Source organism: Vigna unguiculata, chromosome 8, assembly GCF_004118075.2.
Source record: "Vigna unguiculata cultivar IT97K-499-35 chromosome 8, ASM411807v1, whole genome shotgun sequence".
Taxonomy (NCBI): Eukaryota; Viridiplantae; Streptophyta; class Magnoliopsida; order Fabales; family Fabaceae; genus Vigna; species Vigna unguiculata.
Window position 1 is genome coordinate 8,426,340 of NC_040286.1, and position 13,429 is coordinate 8,439,768.

Below are 13,429 nucleotides of genomic sequence, written 5' to 3' on the forward strand. Positions count from 1 at the left end.
AAGTGAGTATTATGATGTGAGTACAGTTAGTAATTGTGAAGGTGCATGAAACAATAGCCTAAATTATACAGTTGATTGACTTTGCCCAAGTTGAAACTGCCACAGAATTCATAGTTAACAAGTTCTAATGCAAACTATTATGGGCATTTCTTCCTGCACCCATTTAGTCTTAGCGAAATGACCGAGATACCATTTATTAAAAAATTATTTAAAACCATAAAATCACTACATCTTTACAACCTCATATTCATACCGCACTGCACATCTCCTTCACGCCTGCACTTTACATTGCCTCCATAGCGTGTGGGAAGCATTTGAAGAAGCATTTTTTTCCGATTTGGGGTCAAGGATAGTGGAGACGAAATTGGTATATTTTAATATAATTTCTAAAATGTCAAAACTGTACAAACTAAAATGCATTTCCAAATCCAACTATATTTTGGATTTTCCAATCCGAAATAAATATTGTTCTACAACACATTTTGAACTATACAATCTAAAATATAATTTCAAATCCGAAATCATATGTATATTATATAATCTCGAAAGCATTTTATTTTGAAACAATATTTTCAACGGTAAAGTAGTTTTTCTTTGACTAAATAAATTCAAAAGTAACTTAATTTTATTAATTAAAATATATATATAACAACTCAGCAACTACACTCACAACAAAGCACACACCACAAGCATCCCAGCACATTAAAATTCTAGGAAGCATAAAGCCCACATTATGAGGAGTTCTGGCAACATTATTATCAAAAGTGATTCCGCTTGAGTGACATTATAATCACAAACTTTTAGCACTCCTTCATGACCAAGATTCCGCATTGGTTTTCGATGATTTCACACTCATTCCCTTCACAAGTAAATAGTTGAACACGTTATGCGATTATACTATAGCACACTAAATATTGACGGCAGAGAACTTGAATACTAATTAACTACTAAAAGTACAAAGTTTTGGTCAAAATAGAGGTGTTTGAAGACAGATTTGTAAGACAATTAACAAAAAAGTCTCATGAAATGAGATTGGTACACGCCTAGTGGCTAATGACTAAGCAATCTACGCTGCTGTGTCCTTTTTCTTCTTAGGCATTCTGTATCCACCAACAACACAAGCATGGTCCCTCTCGAATGGTTCAAGGGTCACTTGCTCGAATGGCTTGAATTGATCAGCCTTCAACTTGTTCACTTCGCTTTCAAACACTGCCTCCGCAGGAACTGTTGAGTCTATGCAGTTAGCCTAACATACAAATGAAGATGACTTTAGACACAGAAAATAACATTCAACAGTCATTTAACTACCACCGATAAAAAATTGTCCCAAGAACATTGATTAAACCTAATCATGAAAATTTATCTCGTTCCAGTATTCTAATTACAGGATGAGCCCCTTTACGCATCCTCAAGTTACTTGTGTTATGTCATATGAAAGACCCAAGTTAAAGAAACAGCATCATTAAGTGGGAACCAGAATCACCCTTTTCGACAGGTTCTACATAGACCAGGCAACACAATATAGTCAAAGAACCATACCTTGATTGAAATAACAAAATGACCTCCAGATTTGAGATAATACGAAGCATTGAGTCCCAAAATCCTTGCCTACAATGGTAAAAAGAAAATCCATAACGAGGCTGATAAAAGTCTCGTAATATAAAGTGAACTTTAATCTTCCATTTCTAGCAATGGTTAAAAATGTAAAGAATCCAGAAATTAAAATCAATGCACAAAACAGAAGAGTAAACTAAAAAATGGACACGCTGTAACACATTCATCAAAATTTTAAAATATAAAAAATAATACAACAAAATAACAGTCGAAAGTTGTTGATTAAAAAAGAAATAAAGCATATTTAAAAGACAAACTAAAGTGCATCAGAAACTCGGGTATGCATCATTCATGATGTCTTGAAGGGGAATCCGAGTAACTCGTCATGTGCACATTAATTCTTATGGACAAATGACATGACAATTGAGTAATACACAACATCAAACTCACAAAAATTAAAACTAAAATAAAAAATAAAACAAAACAAAAATCAGTACCTAATGATTAAAAACTGGTACACAAACAAGCATAATAAAATTAAAACCCATGAGACAGTAATTATGAAAAACAAAATTCTTCATACAAGAATATTAAAATACTAAAATTAATGTGCATCAGAAACCGGGATCTGCATCAACAACGATGTCTTGAAGGGGAATCCAGGTAACTTGTCATATGCACTGATAGTTCCTATTGGAAAGACTATTCAAATAAAATTTTAATACAGCAAAAAAAATAGGAAGATAAAAATTTAATATAACTTTTAACAAATGTAAAGGTGTAGAAACAAGAAAAATATATAAACTCAATACAAGTGTTTGCAAACCAAACAGAAAAGTAAATTTTGAGAGAAACAAACAATAATCACATGTCATAAGGATTGAAGTAAATCACAGTTATGCAAAACTAGTAAGGTGAAGCTGAAGCCACTATCAAGAGGTTTGATTGATATTTTTAATCCACACCTGATCAGGCTGGGCAACATCAGAAAATATGACATCAACCATACCAACTAACATCCTGTACTTAGCGGGATGTCTAGCATCTTCAATAATGGGTATAACATTAGTACGCTTCTTTGCCATATTGACCAAATCACGTCCACTTCTATGGGAAAATTCAACTGCATACACGACTCCTGTCTGTATACAAAGAATAGAATCAAACTTTCTATTTTTTGCCACAAATCTAACATTGTCCAATTCAGAATATACTTACGGGGCCAACAATGTCAGAAACATGAGAAACAGTTGTGCCAGAAGCAGCTCCTAAGTAAAGGACTCTGGCACCAGGTTTCTTTACAGGGTAAAAGACAAAATATAAGAAAATTGTTAGGATAGTGAACAGAAGCAAAATAATCAAATCAGAGCAAAGGTAACTAGTAAAAATCTTACAATCCATATGTTATCAACTCCACCAAGGATGGCAGCAGCCAACTTCGAGCGGAAAGGATTCCAAATTCTGTATTCTTCTTTGGAACCATCTTCGTTCTGCAAAATCAAAATTACGTTGTAAACGTCATCTACTAGTTCAAAAAAGACAGGGTGCGGCAGATTGAGAAAGAAAATTAACCTGAACAGTTATCCTTTTCTCATTATAAACAGCTTCACCAGGAACCAGATTCTTAGTGACAAGGGCGTCTTCTTTACCCTTGGCAATAAAAATACCCTCGTGTCTATGTGGTTGAACAACGACCTTACTCCCTCCCTTCATTCCACCACGGCCACCACCTCTACCTCCTCCACGGCCACCTCCTCTGCCTCCTCCTCTCCCGCCACCTCTGGCTTTAAAGGGTGTACCCCTGTCTCCTCCTCTTCCACCACCGCCCCTTCCTCTACCTCTGTCTCCCCTACCACCCCTGAAACCTCCACCACCACCACCACGACCTGCACAGATTCAAACAAAAAGAAAGCTGTTACTACTACTACATTCTTCTATCAACAAAAGAAATCCCTAAAAACTACAAACAAAGTCAAAAGCATGCAGAGGAGTGGATGAAAATTAATCTGTCACCAAAGAACATTTCATAAAATTCTAATGTCAAGTGCCTAAACAATAATTATAATTTTCTTACCAACAACAGAAAAATTATCGCAAGCAGAAAACATTCATTGAAGAGGTAGAAAGCAGGGGAGAAAATATATCATTCAGGTAGACCGTGAAATAAAGTTCAAATGTAAAATAAATGAACAACAACCATATTTTCTCTATCAACAAATGAAAAATTATCAAACACCGAAAAAATCATCAAAGTTCCAATGTCAAGTGTATAAACTACAACGTTTGAATGCCCAGAAGAAAAAACCCCATATTGTTTGTAACAGATGCATAAAAGGTGTATTATCACCTCTGGGAGGAGCCATCTTCCACAGCAGAGGTTGCAAACGGCGACAAGACGCAACAGGTGGAAATGGAATAGGTGAAGGTTGATAATTAGGGTTTAAGAAATAGGGTTTTGAATTTATAGAGCACAAATAGGAGAGCACCACTTTAACCCTAACGGGTCACAATCACACCCAAATGATCCGGCCCATTTTCTATACGTTCCTCACATAAACCCAATCTTCTTCTATGTGATCTTTCATTTTTAGTCTGAAAATATATATTTTATATGATTTGATTTTATAATTTTTTTAGTTCATATTCTCAAATATCACCGTGACACAAATTACTAATATTTAATGATAGTGTTGATAAATGATCTAGATAAATTGTTATTTTAATATTTCTAATATGTACTTTTAAATATTTAAGAATTTTTCAAAATAGAGGACTATATTTAGGAATTTTTCAAAATAACTAAAATTCTTATAAAATTACAAAAAATCTAAGCACTAATTCATAGTTTCATTGCTTTCCACTAGAGGAGTATCATTACATGTGCTCTTCTATGTTCATTAAGTTAAGTGGTCCTTGCAAAAGAGACAAATAAAACACAAGTTAGACAATTATCCAGATACATACATTTAACATCAGATCCACTAGCGGTGTGTACCTGTGGTAATTCCCAAACCAAACTATGCAGAGGACTAAATAAGGTAAATCCCCTTCGCGCATAGGACTAAATAAGTCAGTGACTACGATCTCCTACAACTCTTAACACATAACCTATTATACTCTACTAAATTGTGAATAATTATTAGAGTACATGATACCTCCATATTGAATCCATATGTCAATGCATACATTAAAATAATCACCACACATAATTTCTCCTTAAAATTCCTTTAACAATGTCATACATGTTCATCATAGTATATTCAATTCAATTTATAATAATGAAACCATAAATTATGTCTCATATCAGTCACAGAACGTCCAAAAATAGTCAAACAGGCAAAACACACAAAACAACCCAATTTGGCAATCAACATCATTTGCCTCACAAAAGTTGGCACTTAGTGGCAAGGTTTGGCGCTTAGTTCCCTAGAGTCTTATTACTCCCCAAACCTACAGAGGAGATGACGCTCAACATCGCTTGGATGATAAGTTAGATGCACCACAACATATTGAATCACGTCCCTTTTCATCTCAGACCACCAAAATGACTCATTAAGATCTTGGTACATCTTAGTCATGCTAAAATGCATGCTAGTATTACTTTTATGGCCTTCATATAACACCAAACCACTAGTGCAAAAATATCATATTACAACAAGATATTACAACATTTACACGAAAACCGATGTAGCAGAGTGCGCGGTGGCATTTTTGAAATTTCTGCGAACTGTATTACATCGGTTGCCTCTTAAAATCGATGGAATACCCATTTTTCAAAAAAAAAGAGAAAAAAGCTACCTATTCTGCATAGAACTCAAATACTACATCGGTTGCTCTAGAAAACCGATGTAGTACAACCCTTTTTTCCAGCTGGGGTTTCCCCTCATTTTCTCAATTTTTCTTCGCGCTTCTTTCTTCTTTCTCTCTTCTCAGCGTTTTCTTCTTCGCACTGCGTTCCAACCCACTCCACCGTCGTCCACTGCGCTCTTCCGCACGGCCACCGCAACTACTCGCCGTTCTCCGCGCAGCCGCACCTCTGCGCAGTCGTTCGCCATTCTTTGCTCCTCCGCGCAGCCGTTCGCCGTTCACCTTTCTCCGCTCCGTTCGAACTGCCACGCCGCTGTTGGGCCACCTCTTGCGAGCTTCGTCCGCCGGTAGTGGCCTCCCAAAGCCCTAGCAGTTGCGCGGGGGAGCATTAGCGTGGTGGCTTGGTGAGAGCGTCCCTTCCTCCCGTCGCTTGCCATCGCACTGCCTTCCTTCCACCGCACCGCCGCTTTTCCTTCCACTGCACTGCCGCGTTGTCGAGGGTTCTCCGACGTTGGTGGTTCCCGTTTATTGTTGGTGCCGCTGCTGCCACTGCTTCCCCCTGCTGCCACCACTTCCTGCTGCTGCCACCGCTTCCCGTTGCTGCCGTCGCTGGTCCCCTCATCTCGTTTGTTGTTGCTGCCCTCTATTGGGTTATTTAGGGATCCTCTAACTGTTGCATTGTTGGTCTGAAGGTTCAAACACAGTACGCAAAAATTTTCAGCTTCTAATGGTTAGTTTTTTAAAATTTGATATAATTTTAATTTCTTATATTTATTAGAATTAAAATTAAATTTAAATTTGAATTGAATACTTAATTAATATGTATTTGTTGTTGTATGTTTACGATTATTATTGAACGTGTTGGTTGAGTTCGAAGGTGTCCGACCCTCGACAATGTTTTTAGAAATTAGTTTTAGTGGTTTCAATCAATGATTTAAAGAATCAAATGATTTAAAGATGTTTTCAATCATCAAGAAAATCATTCTTATAAACTTCAACTGTTCATTTGGACAGTTGGAAAATATTGAATGCAAGTATAAACGAGCTTTTTATGTTGTGTAGAATGGATCGGAGTTGGGTGCATGCTAGTCGAATCACTGATGTGTATGAGAATGGTGTTGAAGAGTTTCTTCAATTTGCTCAGTGAAATGCAACACTCGTGAATGGAAAATATTATTGCCCTTGTGTTAATTGTTTGAATGTGAGACGACAATCAATTGAGTTGATACGAGAACATCTCCTTTGTGACGGTTTCTTAAAGAGTTATAGAACGTGGACCTGGCATGGTGAAGTTGTAAACCTCTCAAGCATACCTCAATCTCAAGAGTCGAATGTATATCATGAAGATCGCATGGAGGATATGATTGATGATATTGAAGAAGACAATTTTAAAAGCACACAAGTGTATGATTCATTGAAAGATGATTCAGAAAAATCTTTATATCCCGGTTGTACAAGATTCACGCGTTTGTCAACAATACTAAAATTATTTAACATCAAGGCAAGAAATGGGTGGACCGATAGAAGTTTCACTGAATTGCTTGAATTATTGCATGAAATGCTCCTATAGGGGAATATGTTGCCGACCCGGCACTATGAGGCAAAGAAGATACTATGTCCGATGGGTATGGAGTACCAGAAAATACATGCTTGTCCAAATGATTGTATATTATATAGAAAGGAGTTTGAAACATTGACTAAGTGTCCAAGATGCGGGGTATCACGATTCAAAGTGAAGGATGATGACATGGATGAAGATAACATGAAGAAGGGTCCTCCTGCAAAAGTGTTATGGTATCTTCCAATCATACCATGATTTAAACGTTTATTTGCCAATGTTAATGATGCAAAAAACCTTGTTTGGCATGCAAATGGAAGAAAGAGTGATGGATTGTTACGACATGCAGCTGACTCACCTCAATGGAAGAAAATTGATACTCTTTATCCACAGTTTGGGAGTGATCCAAGAAATTTGAGGCTTGGTCTTGCAACAGATGGGATGAATCCTTGCGGTAATTTAAGTAGTAAGCATAGTTCGTGGCCTGTTTTGTTGATCATTTACAACTTACCTTATTGGTTGTCTATGAAGAGAAAATACATGATGTTATCAATGATGATATCAGGACCAAAGCAACCAGAAAATGATATTGATGTTTACCTATCTCCATTGATAGAAGATTTGAGATTGTTATGGGATGAAGGAGTGGAGGTGTTTGATGCACATGGAAATGACAATTTCAATCTGCGAGCTTTGTTATTTTGCACAATTAATGACTTTTCGGCATATGGAAACTTAAGCGGTTATAGTGTGAAGGGACATTATGCTTGTCCGATATGTGAAGAAAACACAAGTTATCATCAACTAAAACATGGCAGGAAGACATGTTACATTGGTCATCGAAAATTTCTAAGACGTAATCACTCATATCGTAGGTTGAAAAAGGCTTTCAATGGATGCCAAGAGGATAAAATTGCACATCCACCTTTAACTGGAGAAGAAGTTTATGAGCGAGTGTGTCAAGTCAATGTCACATTTGGAAAAATACTCAAGAAACCTATCATGAAAAACATATGGAAGAAAAACTCAATATTCTTTCAACTTCCATATTGGGCCAAATTAGATGTCAGGCATTGTATTGATGTAATGCATGTGGAAAAGAATGTTTGTGATAGTATAATTGGGACATTGCTTAACATTAAAGGGAAAACAAAGGATGATGTAAATTCTCATAAAGATCTAGTTGAGATGGGTCTTCGCTTGGAGTTACAACCACAAGCTTATGGTAAAAGGACTTATTTGCCTCCAGCATGTCATACTTTGTCAAAAGTCGAGAAGAAAAGTTTTTGTGCATGCCTCCGCGAAATGAAAGTACCACAAGGATACTCTTCAAATATTAAGAGTCTTGTCTCAATGAAAGATTTGAAACTTGTTGCCTTGAAATCTCATGATTGCCATGTTCTCATGCAACAGCTTCTCCCAGTGGCTATTCGTGGCATCTTACCTAAGAATGTAAGACAAGTCATCACTCGTCTTTGCATATTTTTTAATAGTATTTGTCAGAAAGTAATTGAGCCAAACACATTAAATGATTTGGAAAATGAAGCTGTCATTATCTTATGTCAACTAGAAATGTATTTTCCTCCTTCATTTTTTGACATCATAGTCCACTTAATAGTCCATCTAGTAAGGGAGATTAAAATATGTGGCCCTGTGTTTTTAAGATGGATGTACCCAGTTGAGCGATATATGAAGATATTGAAAGGGTATGTGAAGAATCCTTATCGACCAGAAGCATCTATTATTGAGAGATATATTGCCGAGGAAGCAATTGAGTTTTGTACAGAATATTTGTCAGATGTTGAAGTCATTGGTATTCCTAAGTCAAGACATGAAGGAAGAAATGAAGGTAAAGGCACACAGGGTGTAAAGGTTGTTCGAAAAGATCAACATGAAGTCCTCCAGGCACATTTCTATATATTGAATAATATTGATGATGTTATCCCTTACATTGACTCACATAAAAGCTTGTTGAAGTCAACAAATCCTCGGGCAAATGAAAAGTGGTTGTTGATTGAACATAAAAAGACTTTTATGAAATGGTTTAAAGAAAAAATTAGTCAAGAAGATTGTGATGTTGAGCATTTAAAATGGTTAGCTAGAGGAGCGAACTTTGATGTTATAACATGGACCGGATATGACATTAATATGTTGTCTTTTTATACAAAGGCGGAAGATGACAAAAGTACTATGCAAAATAGTGGTGTGACCCTTGAAGCAAAATCAATGCACTTTTCTAGTTCAAAAGACAATAATCCTATTATGGCTTCTATAAGTTACTATGGTGTCATTGAAGAAATCTGGGAAGTGGATTATATCAAATTTAGAGTACCTGTATTTAAGTGCAAATGGGTTGACATCAATACAAGAGTACATGTTGATGAGTTGGGATTTACTCTAGTTGATGAGTCAACACTGAATCTCATAGATACTCCTTCATTGTTAAGGCGAATACCTCCAACGAATGATGAAGTTGATAATGATGAAGTTCATGCTACACGTAATGATCATAATGAAGGAATATGGGAGAACATTCTAACTCTTCCACAATAGAAATAGGTTAGGTTTTGAGGTTTATATATTAAAGTTTGTTGTATTTTTTATAGTTAACAATTTTTTTTAATACAATGTTTAAAATTAATAGTTCCATTTTGCAGTTGACATGGCTGAGTCATCCAAGAAGAGTCGAGAAGCTACACGTATGAAACATCTAGCTCTTAAACGATTGACTAAGGGTAAAGTTCATGTTGAAATAGACCCTCGCACAGGAAGAGCTAAAGGACCCAATCGAAATGATTTTGTTAGTTATTTGGGTGTCTTAGCTCGATCAAAGGTGTCCATTTTAGAACGTAGCTGGGATCATGTGACAGAAGCAGATAAAACATGATTTGGCAGGATATTTGTGTAAGTTACTTGTTCAACTTATATATATATATATATATATATATATATATATATATATATATTAACTCATTAATTATGATTTTGAATATTAATTACTTATGACCAATCTCTTATTTTGTAGTCAAACTTTGAGTTTGAAACTTCTAATTCCATAAGGAGTAATATAATGTCATCAGTAGCCTCAAAATGGAGACAATTCAAGACTAATTTGACTAGCTTTTACGTCTTTGGAAAATATAAAGACAAAAGCCCTTGTGAAATGTATGGCATAGATGAGGAAACATGGCAATTGTTTGTTCGGACTCGATTGGATTCTTCTTGGCAGGTATATTTTTTGTTGATGTTACACTTTGATAAAGTCATAGTGCCATCCACTATCTATGAATATTGTCTATTTAACAGGAAAAGAGAAAGAAAGCTCAAGCTATCCAAAAAAAAAATGTTACTCCTCACATACTTTCTCGAGGAGGATATGACTTATTAGAAAAGAGAATGATGGAAGAGAAGTTAAAGAAACAAATGGACATAGTTGTTGCTGAAGAAGTTCCTTCTCCTCCATCTCCTCCTAGCCGACATGAGAAATGGAAGATGGCTCGTACAAAAGCATGAGGACAAATAACATTTGAGAAATCAATGATGATTGTTAAAAGAATTGTAAGTTACAATGATGATGTAGCAATTATTTATTGTAATTTGTATTATAAGTGACAATGTATTCTTTTTTACAGGATGAACTTGTACAACAAAGTTCACAAGGTAATTTTGTCTCTCAGGGTCGTCGTGACATATTGACCACTGCTATTGGCATTGAAGAACACCTTGGTCGTGTGCGTACTACTGGTTTTGGTGTGGGTGTGAGACAATATTTTGGATCATGTCCTTGACCCAACACTTTTGCGACAACTAAGACTCAAGAGATGATGAAGCAATTTTCTCAGCAAATAAGGAGACAAGTTACTGAAGATTTAAGGCGTGAGTGGGAGCAACGATGGGAGTCCATGTCCACCAACCATAATGTGATGAATCCAAATGAAGATGAGGACATAGAGACTGATATCTCCTATCGTTGTAAGTTGTTTGTTGAAGGTGTTCCTCATTTTGTGGCCATTGGGAGAGTCTATCCAGGTGGGTCCACCATGCACACTGTGCCAATGCTAGATGATTTGGTTAGAGTGGTGGTTGAAGACATTAGAGATGCCACTGCTCCAGTACCAGTGCCCACATGAGAGGTGCAAGTAGTAGGAGACGCAATTGGAACATTTATCTCATGGCCAAAAGAATTAATCAAGTCAATTTCAACAAAAAAGGTATGTGTTTCTACATTGGTACATAACTTTTAACACACCTCATATTTAAGTTTGTTAGTATGTTTTACAGGACCCTAGGATTAGACAAAAGTCCCCAATTGTATCTCATGCAAGTCTTGAGCCCGATTTTGAGCCCGAGGATGAGCCTAAGCCCGAGGATGAGCCTGAGCTCGAGCCCAGGCCCCTATCTCACCACAATGGTAATCCAATTCAGGGGTTGATTGTGGCTTCTTCTGATTTGTATCAAGAACCTTTTCCCATTCCTTGGGATGCAACAATATTTGGCGTTGACAATGGCAATATACCTTTGTATGTGAACATGTCAGATTTGTGGGAAATAATACAGGGTAATCAGATGTTGAACATTGCAATCATTCAACTTTGGATTATGTGAGTGCACTCTAAATTTAGATTTTGCATTTATCTTTTGTTTTTTGTGAAATCAACCTTAGCCTTCTGAATTTGTATGAATGTAGGTATCTAAATGAATTAATTGTCAATGCGGGGCATAATGATATTTATGGTTTCCTTGAGCCTCAAATTATACAAAAGTCTGGGAATAGATCAATGCACACTCAAAGATATATTCAACAATGGATTCATGAATCCAAGAAAAGAATTTACATCGCACCTTATATTAAAGGGTAAGTTGGACTCTTACTTTAGTTATTATCTAACTAATTTCATATCACTAACTAAAATTCTTATTTACCAAATGTCATTGGCAATTGATTATTATTTGCCCCATAGACCGTATTGTCGTATGGTTTTGTTCATTGCACAAGAAGCCAAGCAAAGAAATGAAAACTTTAATACAAAGGTATGTGTTCATTACAAATGTAATGTGTTTTATCATGATTATATTGTAAATTACTAATGCCTTTAATTTTAGTGCTATTAATGTAAGTGGTGTCTTGGATGGTAAATCCACTACATCTTCATCTCATCTTGATTGGATTTATCCTAAGGTATGTACTTTGCATTGAATTTATATATTATCAACTAAAATGTCTTAGTTCTTCATATATTAATTGCATAAATTTCATATATTAGTGCAATAGACAACGTGGAAGCTTTGAGTGTGGATACTACGTTATGCATTGGATGTGGACTATAGTTCGTGCTACCATTGTTGATTCATGGGCCGATGTAAGAGTTAATTCAATTATTGATGTTTAACTTTGCTTCCTATGATACACCATAATTAATATATTCCATATTTTAGGTTTTTGATGGAGTCGAGCCACTGGGTAAAGATAAAGTTGAAGAAATTCGCAAGGAATGGGCAAGTTATTTTTTGAGGCTAAAACATTAGTTTTGATAGCCATTATAAATGTTTTATTTTGGATATTTTAGGTATTTTGTGGCCTTAACATTTAGCCTAAAGTTTTGATAGGCTTTAGTAAATGATTGTATCTTAGGTATTTTGTGGCCTTCACATTTAGCCTAATAGTTTTGATAAGCTTTAGTAAATGGTTGTATCTTAGGAAACCAAAATTTGAATTTTCTGGAATCTGGATATTTTGTCGCTTTTGCAGGTTATTGGATAGTTCCCAAAACAGACCAACTTTTAAAAAAAAAAAAACACGTACATATTACATCGGTTGTGACCTTAACCGATGTAATAGGACCCATATTACAACGGTTTTTGCAATAACCGATGTAATAGCTATTCAGACTCTGTTTTCTTTTTTTTCAAGGCTTACAACGGTTACTGTGACCGAGGTTGTATGTTGTAGATATTACATCGGGTCCTTGGACCGATGTAATATCTGAAACACTTATTACATCGGGTACTACTACATCGGTCATTAGACCGATGTAATAAGCCCAAAATAACCGATGTAATAGGTCTTTTTTGCACTAGTGACCTCTTTAACTCCCTATCATCAGGTATACACATTATGCCTTTGAATCTCATAACATTGTCTAATCCATCACAAAGTCTCTCGTTCGCTCGGCCCCTATTAAAGTCATTGTTCGCTTCAAACTCGAATCCAACAATTGTCTTTTTTGGACACGCTTAAGAAAATCACAAGATATAGTTAAACGACTAGAACTAATGTTGATCACCACAAACTCCATATTTAAGCTTAAGTCCCTGAATTGTTCCACCAACTCCAACTCCTTGATCATGATTGAGAACATTTGCACTATTTTTTTGCTTAAACCATCTGCAACCACATTTGCTTTTCCTGGGTGGTATAACAGCTTAAAGTCATAATCCTTTAAAAACTCTATACATCGCCTCTATCTCATAGTTATGTCCTTCTGATCAAACGAGTATTTTAAACTTTTA

The 13,429-nt window shown here is 35.9% G+C and overlaps 1 protein-coding gene and 2 non-coding genes across 3 annotated transcripts; all 3 read right to left on the reverse strand.

Annotated features, from left to right (window-relative positions):
• Positions 1-755: 755 nt before the first annotated feature.
• On the reverse strand, positions 756-4,018 carry LOC114195662 (mediator of RNA polymerase II transcription subunit 36a-like). Its single transcript, XM_028086209.1, has 7 exons — positions 3,902-4,018; positions 3,127-3,440; positions 2,949-3,044; positions 2,773-2,850; positions 2,520-2,696; positions 1,540-1,608; positions 756-1,246 (listed from the first exon to the last, which is right to left on the reverse strand). Exons 1-7 carry the CDS (start codon positions 3,915-3,917, stop codon positions 1,067-1,069), a joined length of 930 nt encoding a protein of 309 aa, XP_027942010.1. The 5' UTR covers positions 3,918-4,018; the 3' UTR covers positions 756-1,066.
• LOC114195735 lies at positions 1,877-1,947 on the reverse strand. The gene has a single exon (XR_003606568.1). It is a non-coding gene; the product is annotated as a small nucleolar RNA snoR60 (small nucleolar RNA).
• LOC114195736 lies at positions 2,165-2,235 on the reverse strand. The gene has a single exon (XR_003606569.1). It is a non-coding gene; the product is annotated as a small nucleolar RNA snoR60 (small nucleolar RNA).
• Positions 4,019-13,429: the final 9,411 nt, after the last annotated feature.

Bases quoted from the DNA above. Each gene is read 5' to 3' on its own strand.
- LOC114195662 (XM_028086209.1), bottom strand. The intron at 3,045-3,126 runs GTTAATTTTCTT...TTGATTTTGCAG, and splicing joins AGAAAAGGATAACTGTTCAG to AACGAAGATGGTTCCAAAGA. The intron at 1,247-1,539 runs GTATGGTTCTTT...TTTGTATGTTAG, and splicing joins ATTTTGTTATTTCAATCAAG to GCTAACTGCATAGACTCAAC.